This window comes from Uncinocarpus reesii, genomic scaffold, assembly GCF_000003515.1.
Source record: "Uncinocarpus reesii 1704 scaffold_2 genomic scaffold, whole genome shotgun sequence".
In the NCBI taxonomy this organism is placed as follows: Eukaryota; Fungi; Ascomycota; class Eurotiomycetes; order Onygenales; family Onygenaceae; genus Uncinocarpus; species Uncinocarpus reesii.
Genome location: NW_003052499.1, coordinates 2,929,500 through 2,945,373, shown reverse-complemented (window position 1 = coordinate 2,945,373; position 15,874 = coordinate 2,929,500). Strand labels below are relative to the sequence as shown.

The 15,874-nt window shown below is 49.7% G+C and overlaps 6 protein-coding genes across 6 annotated transcripts; 2 read left to right on the top strand and 4 right to left on the bottom strand.

The window, feature by feature from the left end:
- Positions 1 to 910: 910 nt before the first annotated feature.
- Positions 911 to 1,737, bottom strand: UREG_03975 (uncharacterized protein; the record flags this gene model as incomplete). Its single annotated transcript, XM_002544412.1, has 2 exons — positions 911 to 1,656; positions 1,680 to 1,737. The coding sequence occupies 2 exons, from the start codon at positions 1,735 to 1,737 to the stop codon at positions 911 to 913; spliced, it is 804 nt and encodes a 267-aa protein (XP_002544458.1).
- A 605-nt stretch (positions 1,738 to 2,342) lies between these two features.
- On the bottom strand, positions 2,343 to 3,836 carry UREG_03974 (uncharacterized protein; the record flags this gene model as incomplete). Its single annotated transcript, XM_002544411.1, has 3 exons — positions 2,343 to 2,896; positions 2,962 to 3,608; positions 3,757 to 3,836. 3 exons carry the CDS (start codon positions 3,834 to 3,836, stop codon positions 2,343 to 2,345), a joined length of 1,281 nt encoding a protein of 426 aa, XP_002544457.1.
- Positions 3,837 to 4,132: 296 nt separating this feature from the next.
- UREG_03973 (uncharacterized protein) lies at positions 4,133 to 4,886 on the top strand (the record flags this gene model as incomplete). Its single annotated transcript, XM_002544410.1, has 3 exons — positions 4,133 to 4,275; positions 4,484 to 4,666; positions 4,724 to 4,886. 3 exons carry the CDS (start codon positions 4,133 to 4,135, stop codon positions 4,884 to 4,886), a joined length of 489 nt encoding a protein of 162 aa, XP_002544456.1.
- Positions 4,887 to 6,744: 1,858 nt separating this feature from the next.
- UREG_03972 (uncharacterized protein) lies at positions 6,745 to 9,296 on the bottom strand (the record flags this gene model as incomplete). The annotated part of the gene is made up of 2 exons (XM_002544409.1): positions 6,745 to 7,548; positions 7,605 to 9,296. The coding sequence occupies 2 exons, from the start codon at positions 9,294 to 9,296 to the stop codon at positions 6,745 to 6,747; spliced, it is 2,496 nt and encodes an 831-aa protein (XP_002544455.1).
- Positions 9,297 to 11,284: 1,988 nt separating this feature from the next.
- Positions 11,285 to 12,761, top strand: UREG_03971 (uncharacterized protein; the record flags this gene model as incomplete). Its single annotated transcript, XM_002544408.1, has 4 exons — positions 11,285 to 11,309; positions 11,435 to 11,696; positions 11,746 to 12,244; positions 12,312 to 12,761. 4 exons carry the CDS (start codon positions 11,285 to 11,287, stop codon positions 12,759 to 12,761), a joined length of 1,236 nt encoding a protein of 411 aa, XP_002544454.1.
- Positions 12,762 to 13,436: 675 nt separating this feature from the next.
- UREG_03970 (vacuolar sorting protein 1) lies at positions 13,437 to 15,826 on the bottom strand (the record flags this gene model as incomplete). The annotated part of the gene is made up of 6 exons (XM_002544407.1): positions 13,437 to 13,605; positions 13,655 to 13,739; positions 13,790 to 14,051; positions 14,111 to 14,752; positions 14,819 to 15,575; positions 15,807 to 15,826. The coding sequence occupies 6 exons, from the start codon at positions 15,824 to 15,826 to the stop codon at positions 13,437 to 13,439; spliced, it is 1,935 nt and encodes a 644-aa protein (XP_002544453.1).
- Between the last annotated feature and the right edge of the window lie 48 nt (positions 15,827 to 15,874).

Here is a 15,874-nt window from a genome sequence, read left to right as displayed (position 1 = left end):
CGGTGACTTTGCAGCTCAGGAAGACTAATTATCGCGGTTCTGCAGAGTGAATCGATTGAAGCCGTCCGGGCGTGTGTCGTCCAGGCCGTCTTCACGCTACGGCTTTTTAAGTTGCGCGGGCTCTCGACTGTAGTCTGTGATGTCACGAAAACCCTGCCCTAAACCAGGGGTTCGGCGGCCTAGAACTGAGGAGGAAAAATTGAGGAAAAAACAAAAATAAATCTCGCGACGATGAAGAGCGTACGGGTTGAAGGGGGAAAAAAGAGACCAGGAGTCGAGCGAATTTAACCACAAAAAAACATGGAGATAATTGCTTGTTGCTAAGACGAAGAAGCGTCAGGGTTTCCAGTTACATCGAGGCCCCAGAGTGGTTGGATTTTAAAATGAGGTTCGTTTTGCGGCCGCCCAATGGACCGATGGCTGCGATTGCGCTGTTCATGCATGGCCGCACGATGCTCTCCAGATGCACGGAGTCGGCTGCTTGTTGCATGCAATGCGTCGTACATGGTGACATACATGACTACGGAGTGCATACATGAGCGATGGGGACGACGAGGTACACAAATCTCCGTCCACTTTGGTCTCGCAGCGATGAAACAAAGCAATGCTTGAGATATTCTCTTCGTTGACAAAGACTTGCACATACATACAAACTAATTCCAGAATCGCCCGTCGGTGAAAGGCGCAGCAAGGAGCAAAGCCCTGCAGGCCGGATTCCAAGTTGCGGAAGCAAACCAACGGCTATCTATCCGCCCCTGGTTGACGTACAGGAGCCGCGATCGGAAATATACCCTGTCAGAAAACTCTCCAGCTCGGTATCAGACTCAAACTTCTCAACGTCGATAGGCACCGAGTTCTCGTCTCCTGCAAAAAAAGCTCGTCAGAATCCAGCGGCAGTTATCCCTGACTTTCAAACATGATCGTTGGACAGGACTGCCACATACCACCAAGCAACAAAGTCCTGAGTATCAACCGGGATTCCCAATTCCCTCAGCCCCTTCGTTGACAGATGCGTGTCGTACGGTCGTTGCACGCCCTCGCCGGGTGTACCACTTTGCTTCACCCTCTCCATACCCGACAACGGCAACCCAAGGATCTCCGCGAACCTCTTACAGATTTCGTATTTGGTCACCTTGTCCTCCGAGGTGAACTGGAGGATAGTTGGGAGCGAGCCAGCTTTGTCCTGCTCGCCAAGATACTTGACTGCAATGTCATGGCACACCCTTCCGACATCCTCGGTGTTTGTCGGATATCTCACTGACCAGTCATCCATCTTGACCTGGGCATTGGCGTCCTGTGCCTTTTGTACCGCATCGATCAGAACATTGACCGCGCTGTCGCTGTTGGAATTTGCGGATCCGTAAAGGACCGGTATCCTCAAAATCACCCCCTTTCCGGTGCCCTTGGTTGTCTCAAGCACAGCGATCTCTCCATCCCGCTTGGTTTGCCCATAGATATTCGGAGGCTCCGTCTGCATCGACGCCTCATAAGGAGCTTCGCCAGGACGGCCGGGGAAGACGTAGTCCGTAGATATATAGATCAGGAGAATATCCCTCGACAACGTTGCCTCCGCAAGCGCCTTGGTGGCCTCCACGTTGACATTGCGCGCGAGGTCAGGATTGGCATCGCATTGGTCTGGGAATCGGTTGGCGGCGCCTGCATTGCATTAACACACATACATCCGCCCCAAAAACCAAGAGAGTCACAGCGCCAGCACGGGCCGTCCAACGGAGCCATTCATCGATCCTCGATGACGGATGGGAGCAAACTTACAGTGTACAACCACTTGCGGCCTGTCCACCACCGCCAACCGACATCACCGATTAGCCCTATTCGTCTCCCGCCTCCAGACAGAAAAAGAACTGCCTTTCCCATATATTCCACAGAGAAAAAACCACTTACTTCACCTCGTCCAGTAGTTTCTCAATCTCAGCAGCGCTGGTCAGATCCGCCTTGACGATGTCGGGCGGGGCAGCCCGGGTGAATCCTTGCCCAACTGCTTCCCAATTGACGTCCTTTTTGAAGGCATTGAGCACCTGGCGCCCAAGGAGGCCGCTTGCGCCTGTGACAAGAGCTTTCTGGGGCATGTTGGCCGGTTTATGGATTCCGATGGAAGTGAGACGAGGAAGCGTTGCAATCGAGGGACGAACCAGAAGCCTTTTGGCTCTGATATTTTAACTACGTCATGCCACGCAACAGTTGTACAGGCATATTAGGTATTCAGAGAATACTTCATGTTCATCACATCTGATTTATATTCGCTAGAAGCTTTTAGGAGTTGATGCAATAATTGAGCAAATGAGCTATTATGCAAAGTTTAAAGCCGCTAGTACTCCGTATTTCTACCAATATCTCCACGCTACACTGAAATCATCAGCAACCCTCTGGATCAACGCCATGTCTTTCTCTCTCTGCGCACTCGCGGCCTCGAGCACTGCATCGGCATGGTGCTGCCCCCAGGTACTTTGAAGAACGCCCCACGCCTCAAGCCTCGCGCGATCCCACATCACGTATCCCCATTTTCGAAGGGGGAGCCGCTCGTCAGCAACAGCGAGGCGCCAGTAGGTTTCCGACTCGCGCGCCCAAGCCCATGCGTCCAAAGGGCCCGTGTCCGCATCTGCCGATGACGGGAATGAATTCCTTATATCTTCTATTTCATCGGCTATCGTACGGTAAAATTGTTCTCTCGTGCAAGTTCCTAGACTGTCCTCGAGGAACCATCCTTGAGAGAAGTAAAGCGAGCTCCGATACCTTTCACTGACGAGTATTCGCGGGTCATGAAAGATCATGTAGAGGTAGTCTAGACCCCGAGCCATGTGATATGCAGTGCAGCCGCTATAGATTCCCTCCTCCACTCTTACTAAATATTCGGACCAGCGGGGGAAAAACATAAAAGCTGTCCGGAGAACTAGAGTCGGTTAGCTTTATTAAAATTCATTGGTGAATACAGATTACGCATACCATCTTCCATTCTTTCCCACAGGTATTCATAGACACAGGCAAGTTGTTCATTTTCCCAGGGAGGGAACATTCTGTGGAAGAGGCCCTTTTCAATTTCGAAAATATCGTCAGAGTAAGCCTGCTCATCTGGTCGCTTGAACAGCTGGGAGTATATCTCAAAGCGATACAAGGCAATTTCGATGCGGTTGATTTCTTGCCTCGATAGTTCCCATGACCCCGGTTCTCGCTTTTCTGGAGCGAATGGTGTGCTGAACATCGTAGAGGCGAAGTCGTGTGTAAAATATCGAACAACGTCGTTGGTTCTGCTGATTTTCAATGCCGTTGAAAGTGTCCACCTCCGCTCGAGAATTGAATGTGCGCGCGATCGAAGGGCCCTTTCAAAATCAACCGTTTCTTTAGGTATCCAAGAGGCCCCGTGTATGGACACGTCGTGAGCGAGAACAGCACGTTGAATTATATCCGGATTTAGTTGGAAGGTTATGACATTCAAGGTAAGTAAATGTTCGGCATCCATGAAAGCTCCATACATTGCCGGGCAGCTCAATGCCGCAGCCCTCAGAGATATCACATCTGGAAGGGCAGCTAGTATCAGTTGTTTCAGCTCTGTTGGGAGGCCTTCCAGGCATGGTGTATGCATAACGTAGTAACTGTCCAATTTCAGCATCAGGGTTAAACGGCATAGAATATTCAAATGGAATCCAGGAACAGGAGACGCGCAAGTTCCTTGAAGATGAGGGTTGAGGTCTGGAAGATTAGTCAAGCAGCGAGGGAAGCTCCGGTTAAGTACGCACATACTTCCATACCGCTGTATAGAACCAAATAATCATAGTGAAATCGAAACTGGGCGCAAAGTTTTTAACCAAAGCAAATGCCATGTTTGCTGAAGCAAGCCTCTGTTTGTTATATCACCTTACAGTATAGTCAATAGTGCTAACAAATAGTAAAGCAATTGAAGTTGACCTTCAAACCATCACTCGAAAATAACCAACTGGAACCGAAAAGGAGAATAGCCAGGTGAAGGATGGTCCTACATACGAAATGTGAAGCCCTCAGAAGCCAGAAGTATGGGATGTTCGAGGCCTATAAATTCTTGCGCTTTGGCTAGAGTTGATGCATAGAAGTATCATCGACCCAAGTGCAACCGGGTACCAACGACTACATATTCGACAACATGTCTTATCCATATGGCGTGCCCGCAAGAGAGAACGAAATGTACTGGCGGGATGGCAAAGTATATATGCACGGGCAAGAAATCCGCAAAAGCAATGCACCAAGCGGAAGTACGAATGCGACAGGCACTCGAAATGACCGCGGGTCCGGCTCGGTCCCAGGGGATCGCGAACCAAGCAAGATGAGGCGACGGGCAGTATCAGGCCTTCCAAACACATTATTTGGGGGAGCCAGCCAGGCGAGCGCACCCCTCCACGGAGCCGACAAGCACGATCACTTTCGCAAGGCACTCGACGGGTCATGAACCACCGGCCGATAGCCGTTTTGCAGTGGATTCCGCTAACTATCATAGGCTGGATGCGGAGGCACGTTTATATAGACAGCAGTATCAATCTTTCCGAAAAACTGCAAGACCTCTCGGTCTGAGAGACTTTATCAACGAGCCGGGTATGTACGATGGAGAGCCCCGGGAATCAATGGCGTGGCACGATCGAGGTGCAGCCATGGCCCAGCATTCGAGAAACGTGTACGAAGGGTAGGTTTTCAGATCCAGACAAAGACAAGACTAGACACTAAAGGGTTTTCATGTTAGTGTCGTAGATGCTCGCCGGAATATGGCCAACGATTATATCGGATACGATTTGCAAAAAGGGCGCCGAGGCCATAAGAATCGAATAGAAAGTTCTGAGAGCTCCGCCCGCCATATGCTCAGAAAGGAAACGCTCCATCGAACAACCCATGGCAGGCGGCCCTAATCAAGGTGCTAATGCACGTTCATATTTCATACTGGTAGCCTAACATATCACGCGAGTCAATATCAATACCATCTTAGATAGACTGAATAAAGTGCGAGCATAGAATCAAGCCATTTCATTGACCCACCATTAGACCCAGCATGCCATCTTAACTCATCTCCCAGCCCCGAGCCCCGTCTTCGGCTTTGGTGAAGCAAGACGGTCAATATATAGTGTGCGATGTTCGTCTGAACCTCAAACTTGCAGGCAGGAAGGCAGGGTGGTCGGAGGAATGTTGATCCGATGAAGGGGTCAAAGTTCACCGCCTCAAGGCTGCATCTAGGGCGATGGGCAATGCATGGCATATGGAATCTGTTTTAAGCAAAGAGTTGTCTCAAATTGTTGTTACTGTTTTGTATAATCCAAACATCTAAGGGTGCTTGTTGAACTGGATGTGACATTAACAAAGTACAGGTCATTATAAAATTCAAGGCATAAGGCTGCAAAATATATACAAACGTACGTGAATGCATCATACATCATAAGTTCTTCCAGGCTCCCTATATATACGCTAGAAATTATACATATCTCGTGATTCAACTGACATAAACTTTGGCTGGACGTTCTATGTGTTCACGTCGATACCGTCTTGTTGACACTGGTCTTTCCGTCTCGATATACGACGATGATCGTCTCCGGTGTCTTCTGGGAGGAGAATCATATCGGCTTTTGCGATAAGTGACCGTGTCTGACGCATTTGTGGAGCTGAAGGCAAGTTTGATAAGCCAATACAGGAGGAAGGTGCCGATTATGCTGCCGAGAACGATGCCGGCGATGGCGCCGCCGCTCAGACAGTCGCAAGAGACCGGTTCCGCAGGGCTGCCGCCGGATTGCCGCGCTTGGAGGAAGTTTGACGGGAGTTTCTAAATCATGTCAAGTCAGAAATGATTGCCATTGAGAAGGTATCCCATTTGGGCCGGGTGTGCTAAGTTAGGGGCCCGGGAGAGGAACCAACCATTTTGTGTCTTCCAATATGTTGACGTTTCCGTGGAACGCAAGCGGGAACGGCCCAAAATCAGAAATGTTGAGATTTTGCAAGGTTCTAGCTAGGCCCAGTGTTTGCCAAACAATTCCAAAGACTGTGCCACAGGTTTTCTCTTCTAAAGAGATTCAATTGACTGAGTCAACAGGCGCAGTGGCAGAACGAAGCAGGATCAGAAAATAACTGGGGAACCGGAAAATTCTGGGGAGGCACGCATTATTACAGCCGGGCTCCCAGGGGAAGATCCATCAGACTTCCAACGGGCGGCAGGGCAATGATGTCAGGGTCAGAGCAGGCTGGCCATGACAGACACGACGCGACGCCCCTTACCTTCCTTAGTATAGAAACTCAATTGCGACCCTAGATTCCGCCCGTGACATAATGCCTTTCGGCATATCAGTCACCCGTAAATACGGGGATTTGAACATTCTCCCATCTCATCCAAGTTCTGAACGGTGCCTGACGTCATCAGCAAGTGGAGAACCGAGTTGTTCGGGAGAGGGTTATTCCATTCCGAAGGTCCGGGAAGCGGAGGAATTATTATCCGAAGAACGCGGTTGGTGAACCTCGGCGAGTTTCACAAGTTCACGAAAGCGCAAGTCTTCGATATTATCAACTTGATGCCAGTTGGTGGTCGAATCCATGGTTGTTGGGGCGGAATTGTTACCAAGTGATGTATATAAATTGGAGACTAATATCACAAAATGGAAGTTCCCATAGCATGGTCATCAAATAGCAGCCCCTGAACACCTTGCTTGAAATTGTCGCTCAAATAAACCAAGGAATTATGTCGAAATCATAGATGAAACGAACCATGTTTAGGGTCTTGTCAAAAGTCTAGCGGCTCCCGCTCCGATGAAGAGGTAATCTCGCAACTGCGTTGCCCTGGGAAAGCGTCCACGCACCACCAGACGGACTGTGCTGCCACCCAGAAGTGGTCCCGCTGAAGCCATCCCTCGAACTCGCGCGGCGAGACGCAGCAGTACTAAACGCCGAACCACGGCGCTTCATCCGCATGGCGGCGTCGCGAAGCTCTTTCTCATGCAGGGCTTCCGACGGGAGAAGAACGGCGCGATCGAGCTGGTACGGTAGCCCACGGTGCCTTCCTCGGATCATCATGGCGATGATTACCAGTTTCGAGATGACTTTGAACTGTGCAGAAAAGGACGTGTTGGTGTTGGGGTATCCGAGCGACAAGCCGACGGTGCCGTATGCAGACACGACCTCGAAGAGGATTGCGAACATGGTGAACTGAGGGTCATCCTGAAGGCGTGAGCCCTCGACGATGGCGATGACGAATAGACCCAGGAATATGTACCAAATGTCGAATCCAAGCTGTCTTCGTAAGTGTGAGCCGACATAGCTTGGTTCTTTGGCCGGATCTTCATACTCCTCCTCCTCCTCTTCTCCGCTGTAGTAGATACCCAAGCTCTTTTCTTCGTACACGTTCGTCCTCCGTAACGAGATCGCGATGGGGTAGATGGATATATACATCATGATCATGTACGAGACCTGGACTGCCGGATGGAGCGCCGAGAGACTGACCACGGACAAGCCGGCGGTTCTCGTGGCTGCCGCTTGAAAGAGCCCGTCCACGAATCGTATTCCGCCGGGTAAACTCGAGACAGCGCGATCATGCAGCTGTTGACACCGTTAGAATTTGTTACCCATCAGCTTTGCATGATCAAAGCACTTACATCCAAGATAATGAAAAGGATTAGGTCGGTACCGTTCAAGATCACCAGGACCCAAAACAACCACCATGTGGCAGAACTGGGGAATAAAAGAGTGAAACATCGCCGCGGGTGGTCCAGGAGAAAATGTAGTTCTTCCCAAATAGCCGTGTGCTTGGGGAATATTTTCCAGAATAGCCAAATAACGAAACGAAGCATGCAAGGAAATCCAGTGTTGCCAATAATGATGAGAAAAGTCATCAGCAGCAAGGGGAATATAGCATCATAAAAGGACGCAAGGGAATCGGGAGTAAGCGAGAAGCCTTGATCGTTGAACGCGGATCCTGAGATAAAAACGGCCCACCAGGGCCTACCGACACCAACCCGGGTGACGAATTTGCCCCAGTGCGTATGCAAAATCCAAGGGACCAAAGAGACGATCCCTAGGATATGGAAGAAGAAGAAATACCCGGCCAAAACGTAGGCTAGTGTCTTCAATGCTCTGTATTCAATACCGCCGAGTTCATTTTTCTGGTCCTCGCTCAAATCAACAAACGCCGAGTTCCTCCCAATCGTAGGTTGCCAGCTCAGATAAGGTGCATCCCGGGCCCCAACGTGGGTACCGAAGAAGAAGAAGGATGCAAGTGTCCCCTTTCTACGCCGCAGTCGCTGTTCAGGGGTGGGCTCTTGGTTGTAAGCGGCGTCATTATCACCAGTGAAGCGAGAGTTGACGGGAGGAAATGTCGTGGCTCGTCGAGAACGTGCGATGTTTGGCTCGTCTATGGTGATGTGCTGTCTTGGGGAAGGGAGCTGCTTCAAAGGGTCTCCTTGGTCTGATCGAGAAGTCCTCCTCCGCATGAGAGTATCACCATAATCAACGGCCTCGGGTACTCCGCCTCTATCGAATTCACGAGGACTAGGTATCCTGAGCGCTGAGGTTTGCCGTCTCTGGTTTTCAACAAAGGAGATATGGTGTTCAGCACCGTACTGTGCCGGATAAGGTCGAGTGCTGTCTGTGGAGCTGTCCAGAGGCGCCTCCGCTGCGCCAGAGTGTTCGATTTCTGCAGGCAGAATCTGGTCACTCACTCCATCCGTTGGCGTCAAGTTACCATGGTCCGAGTTTCCTTCGCTTTTCCGTTTGTTCTCCTCGATAAAACGCCCCAAAGCCTGGCCCTCACTGTTCCGCAACACCGTTATATTCCGGCCCCGTACGCCCATCTCTGCTCGATTGGCAGCATCAGTATCGGTGGGCACGGCCCTCGATCTTGTTCGCGTGCGCGTTTTTCTCAACATTTTCGCCTCTCGCACGACATGTTGGAATCGCTTCTCGAACCACCGCAGGCGGATAAAAACGACCGATGAATGGATAACGATGGGATTCGCGATCATCGAACCCAGCCATAGTCCCACCTGTTGATATGTAGAAATGAGATTCAAGTCAACAGTATTCAGCCCGCTTTGAGTCGCAGAACCTGCCGCCAGGAACAACGCATCGGTATAGGACAAGTGTCCGCCGGGATAGAGATAGATTGATCCGACGATGGTGACCCCGAGGATGTAGGTGTAATGGAAGAAGATGAAGTTGAATTTGATCGACTTGACCCATGGTATCTTGCTTTTGACCTCGCAGAGTCTTGTGTAGCAACGCGATGCGAATCGAGATACAGACACACCCGCTTCCCTCAACCATGCCTTCTTCGGAGCGAGTTTCGACATCCGTCCAACAGCCTGCCTGTCGAGGGCCAAAACGCGGCCCACAGGACTTGGGAAACGGAACTAGTTCTCAGCACAAACGACGATCCTCATATAGTACACATCCAAAATATATTCCGAATTCAAAAGTCAGACCATCTCTTCCTTTTGCAAGGCACAATGACGTCGAATTCGACGATGCCAGGGCGATTATCAGCCAGGGCAGACGAGCTGTTTCTTGACACAGGATCGACGAAAGGATAGAGCCAAAACCAGCGTGTGGCACACATCATGGGAAGATTGCTTCAAAAGAACCTGAGCCGAAGCCCACGGGGTTAAAAGGTTTGGAGAAAAGGCTGCTGGCGAACTGTGGATTTCAGACGTCAAAAGATCTTCGCCGCTGAAAACTTTGGTGGGCTCAATCAGACAGGCTGTGGCCTTTAGCGGACGACACCAAGTTTGACGCCTCTTTAGCCCGGAGCACTGCCTGGGATGCTGCGTATACGGGCTGCTGGGGCGTGGCGATATGCAATCTAGACTTTTTCCGATGCAACAGATAACCTTGGCTCGACAGAGGGCGAACTCAGGGCTCCCTTCTCGGTGCTCTTAGCGCCAGAGATGCTGGAAATACTCGAGTGTCAAAACGCAGTGGCAATTGAGTGAGAACTCAAGGGAATATTCGCAATTGGCGCTGTTTGAATGCTGTTGTTCTCCATAATCGTTTTGATCATGATGCCTCAGTGTCCGAGTTAGTGACGTAAGATGTGCTATATGAACCCCTGATCCCTGAGACTCGCTTCCCCAGACTCGCCAGGGGGTGTAAACAGCCGATGGTCAATATCAAACGCGAAGGGACGATTCAACACGGCCAGTAGCTTTGCATCCGTTGGTAACTGGCGGCTCTCATCGGGTTAACTGGCTGATAGTGAGAAGAAACCAGCCGTAGTGTGGCAAAGAACTGCCCACAGTCATACCCTTCTTGGAGGCTTGAACCGAAATAAAGCCATATCATTTTCACGGATAAGTTGAATAGCAAGATACCTAAGTACCGCTAAAACTAGCGGACGGGCTGGATCTTTATCATTTCGAGCTACTCCGTACAGGTTTAACTAACTCAGTGGTCCTCCTATTCTCTTCATTCAAGCTTTGTAGTCAACAGAGGCCCTGATTGCGTCCATATCAATAGTCAAGGCAGTTAGAACAGACTTTATCCACAGTTTTAGCCTGGAAAGCACTGTCAAGCTTACTTATTCTCTACCGTAGTACGCTGAGAAATTCATGTCCCGAAGGCGAAGTATGGTTATCGGTCGGGAAAGATCTCAATTGAGCTGGTGACAAGTTCGTTTCTGTCTGAGGGACGATTGCAATATTTTCCACGGACTTGATTTTCACATTCGCATATCTCTGTTGTCGACGGGTCAACGGCTTTGGTTGAGAGACATCCGGATACCGATATGGCTATCCGAGACCTAAGGAGCTGCCTCGGATAGGCACCTAGCTGTCAACCATTATGTTCGGCGGGTGGTATCCTGGGAATGCGGGACGTCTCCGCATTGACATTGGGGAACCAATCTCCACAGGAACGACGGATGGGAAATCGAATATCAATGTCGAGGGCTAGCATGCGCTCTTTTATACCTGAACACCTCGCTCCAGCACGTTTTACCTGCTGTTTTGGCATCTCGGGCCTGTGACACCAGCTGCGAGGAAATGGGGCCTTGGGTATTGACCTCCTTAGTTGCAGGCATCTTACTCTCTATCCTGGGTAAGTATGTTGTTTCCGAATGGCACACACTGAGCCCTGGTGTCGGGGCAATGGTGGTGACGTCCAGCGGACGAATTCACGGACAGGCTGCGAAAACACGTCCCTGGGTATCTGAGTATCTGGGAATACCCTACGCGCAGCCGCCGGTTGGCGAACTTCGCTTTGCCGCGCCGGTTGCATTTCGATCCGACGAGACGCTGAGAGCTGTTGCCTATGTAAGTTCTCATGATTGACTGAGCGAGTCGGAATGCTGACACTCTTGTATAGCCCAAGTACGTATTCCGGTAGATGGAAGGACTTTGAAGCATCTGAGCCTTTGATAACAGGGATTGCCCGCAAACGCCTTCTAAACGCGTCGTGTACCCCAATGCGACGGAGCTGTTCCCTGAAATCATAGCAAATTTTGCCAGTCAAAAGGGCAACCCACAGAGCGAAGACTGCCTGAAGCTCAATGTTTGGTCAAAGGCCACCGGGTCTACGAGGAAACCAGTTCTGATCTGGTTTCACGGAGGCCGTATGGTAACCCTTGATTCACTGGGCCTCGCATTGATCTCTGATATTCCCATGTTTGTAGGATTCATCGGCGGAAGCACGAACAATCCTTTTTACCAAGGCCAGTACATGACCGACAAAGAAGATGTCATCATTGTCACCGTTAAGTGAGCTATCTATACCTGAAAACTGGCCGCCTTTTAATGAATGACACAGCTATCGACTCAATATATTTGGTTTCGCCGGAGCACCTGGCCTGCCTCAAAACGTCGGTCTGCTCGACCAGCGCCTTGCTGTGGAATGGGTTCGAGACAATATCGCTGCATTTGGCGGCGATCCAGATCGAATTACCATCTTTGGCCACTCTGCAGGAGGCGTGGCTGTTGACTACTATACATATGCTTGGAAGCAAGATCCCATCGTCAGTGGCGTCATTTCTATGGCAGGGACAGCGTTGAGTATGGCCCCGAATACCCCAGCGGAGTCCACCAAATATTGGAATGCTGCCGTTACAGCGCTCGGATGCCAGGACTCTAGTGATACAGTTGCCTGTGTCAGGTCCAAGCCGTTTTCAGAGCTTTCTGCTGCAGTGTTGAAGGTTCCGCCGGAGCCCAGCAAGGCACTCCCACAGCCAGTTTTCCACCCAACAATTGATGAGAAGGTGGTGTTTTCGAATTACGAAGAGCTTTCAGCCCGGGGAGAGTTTGCCAGAGTGGTACGTTGGTCAATTCTATTCGTTCAATGAATCCCGTCATCCCATCACTAATAATCGCCATTAATAGCCTTACCTCGTCGGCAGCGGTGACTACGAAGCCGGATATTACAAAGTATCCGCACACGGAGCAGGCAAACGTCTAACCGACGACCAATGGAACAAATTTAATCTCGCCGCGTTTACATGCTCTTCGGCCCGTGCGGCGCACAATCGCGCAACCCACGGTGTTCCCGTCTGGAGATATCGCTACTTTGGCCAATGGCCAAACACCGCATTGTACCCGGGCAGTGGAGCATACCATGGCACCGATGTGGCCCAAGTTTTCGGCACCGCCGCAGATGCCAGCGGCGCGCCAAACACGGATGCCGAAAATCAGGTATCTTCGCTCATGTCGCATGCCTGGGCGGCGTTTGCGGCCAACCCTGCGTCTGGACTGTCTGAGCTTGGATGGCCACAGTATTCTTCTTCTGGTGAGTCAAAGCCCCACGAACATGCGCCCCGTTGCTGTGATGTTTGATAAGGGGGAAATACTAAATCTTTTTCTTTTAGGAGACACCTTGGTACGTTTCGCTTTTGAAAATAATGTTGGCGTGACATTCGCGGCTCCAGAATCGACGGACAGCCGTTGCGAAGAGATAGGAAGTGACATTTCGTATGGGCGAGGCGCATTTTAAATCGACCCATGGAATCGCGTATACGGCATTCGGGGGAGAGATTGGGAGATAGATTGTGAATATAAAAAGAGTTCGAATGTATCATAGAAAGTGACAACTTCAACTCATTTAGGCGCAAATATTTTAGACACAGGGGCAAAAGAAACCAGTGCACCTCCAGGCTAGAACTAAATGGGTCTCTCACTTGCATAAATTCAACCATACCAGGCTATTGGAACGAGAAGAATAGCCGAAAATAGTCATGAGTAGCTCGTGTAATTCGGGAGGCATGGCCGTGTATAAACAAATTATTAAAAGAGAATAGGAGCAAAAGGAATGGATTGGCGCCCCAAGATACAGTCTGCCAACGATTCACCATGGACATGAAAAAAGTGAAAAATATGGAGGTATAAGGGATATCATATATTGAACCTCAAAGCCCCATTCTTTTGAACACGGTCTAATTATTGGATCGGTTTCGTGATTATAGTTCCTTGGTTCAAGTAAATCCTAGATACTCTAAAAGAATTCGCTCGGATTTACTGTACCTGGCTGACGATTTCGCTTGCTTTGGTCAAACTTTCAACCATTTGCTGACATTCCTTTCGGCGGCGAATCGTATACTCGCTCTCGCGGAGCAAGTCATCGGGCTCTTCGGACTTGTACATATTTGCAAGCAATTCTCGCTGCATTTCGTCCTTGGTGAATCTGGAAATAGTTAGCTTATTTGAAAATGGGCATGTAGGCCGGTACTTACTGCACGAGATTAAGCATGATAGCTTTCGGAACCATGTCGATCATCGTTCGTTTCACGATGTTATAGTAAGAGTTGATTAGGATTTCTGCATTGACGTTAGATGGATACATAACTGCAGGGCCGCGGAATCCTCACTGATAACCTCGACTTCGGAACTTTCTCGTTCTGAGAGAGTACCGGAAGCTTTCAACGTTGGGGGCGGAGCCTCCATTGCAGCCATCTTCTTTTTGTTTTTGGAAGCGAAAAAGCTTCCAAAAAATCCAGAATTCTCTGCAACCTCTAGGGACGGGCTTGCGGAACGAGGTGGTTGTTGAGAAATAGGTAGTGGTTTGCCAGTTTTAGGATCAACTTGCGTCGGTTTACCGGCATTGTGACGTTCCTGAACAATGGCCATGGCCTGATACATAGAGAATTAGCGACCTTGTATATCGTACTATGTCCATGATTCAAACTTACCCTGTTGCCAGTGATAAAGTCAGGATGCCCCGTGTTAACATAGCAGGACTCCATGGCTACGAGATCTCTGACAAGTTTATTCGTTGGGTCCATAGCCTTCTTGAAAAATGCTATGACAACAGCATGGAACTTTTCTTTGAGTTGAGGATATCTTCGGAAGGGCTGTTTATTCAACAGCTGGCCCAAAATGCGAACAAGCTCGTCATACACCAATGACACGCATTTTAAGCTAGGTTCCTCTAACCTTCGAATTTGCTGTTTCACAATCAACTCGAATGCAGTGGTGCCGACGAACAGGGCGGGTGATGAGCCGGAAGAATTGTAAAGGATGGTGCGAATATCAATATCCTTCACCTGATCAAACGGCTCAACAGCCTTGACACCGTTGGAATAGAGCTCATGGAAAACAAAACTGATACGAGCACCGCCGGAGAGTTCGATGCTGGAAAGCTCCTGATAATTTCCGTCTAGAACGGTTCGGTATTCGTTGCTAAATTCAGTGATAATATTTAGGACAATGTTGGTGCTGTTCCCGAGTATCGAATCGCCCAGCTGGTTTAATTCGGTGGTATATTTTTGCAACGAGGATGCGATGCGGGTTTTGATATCGGGGAGAGTTTGTTTAATATGCATCATTAGAATCTAGCAAAAACGAGACCGGTTAGTGTACGAAGAGCGAACGAAGGCAATGGAACTCTAACTACTCACCAGATTTAACTTCCTGGCCAGGTACGGAGTGCCGCAATAAGACGATTTGCTTCGATACGCCTTGTGATTGTCAAAGAAGTTCTTCTCATGTTCGAGCGCGTAGGATATTGGCCGCTTATTCTCAATGTCTCGTTGACCCCTGTTGACCACCGGAACGTAGCCCAGGCGTAGCGGAATAATTCTACCAGCAAGGATATCCACAACGTCCGTTCCTGCGTCCATAAGATCGACTTTGGTGAGAACACCGATTGTCCGTTGGCCCTCTGGGTCTACCTCACGAGCCAACTTTAAACCGTCGGAATTAGCCAGGTCTTGGTTAGCGGCGGTGACGGCAAGAATAATCGCATTCGGCTTGCTGATGTGTTTTAGAACCATCTCTCTTATTTGTTTTTCAATATCCTTGGGCTGGTCTCCAACTGGCACCTTGGTCAGACCGGGTAAGTCGACCAAAGTCAGCGTCAGCACATTCGGGGAGAAGATTCGTAAATTGATCGGCTGAGGCGAGATGCCTGCGTTACGGCCGGTTTTGGCGTCGGTCTCTCGAACAATTTCCTCTCTTATTTTGTTGAAATCATAGAATTTCTGGCCCGGGATATGTAGAAACTCTCCATATTCGTCGAGATTCGACTCCTTGTCGGTGGTTTCGATTTGCTTCTCTTCCGAAGTTCCATTTGGCTGGCTCTTTACAAGGGCGGGTCGGTTAACGAGTTGCAACACCAGTGGTCGTCTGGTCACAATGCCGGATCCTCTAGGAAGACTGTATTCATAGCAAGTGTCAGTCCAAGCAAGAACACGATAACCCTACCACCACAAGTTTCCTTACAAATCTCTGCCCACGATATTTTCTAGCACCGAGCTCTTTCCACTAGATTGTGAGCCAACCACGACGATCTGCGGCAAGTCTATCGGGTTTTGGACCTTGAGAGCCGGTCGTCAGTGTCCGAAGCTATATGGCGACGACGCAACTAGGTTGGAAGAAGGGACATACTCCGACTGTCGTAAACACATCTTGCAACTTATTAACAAGCGAGATAAGCGACGGGTCATTAACATTTA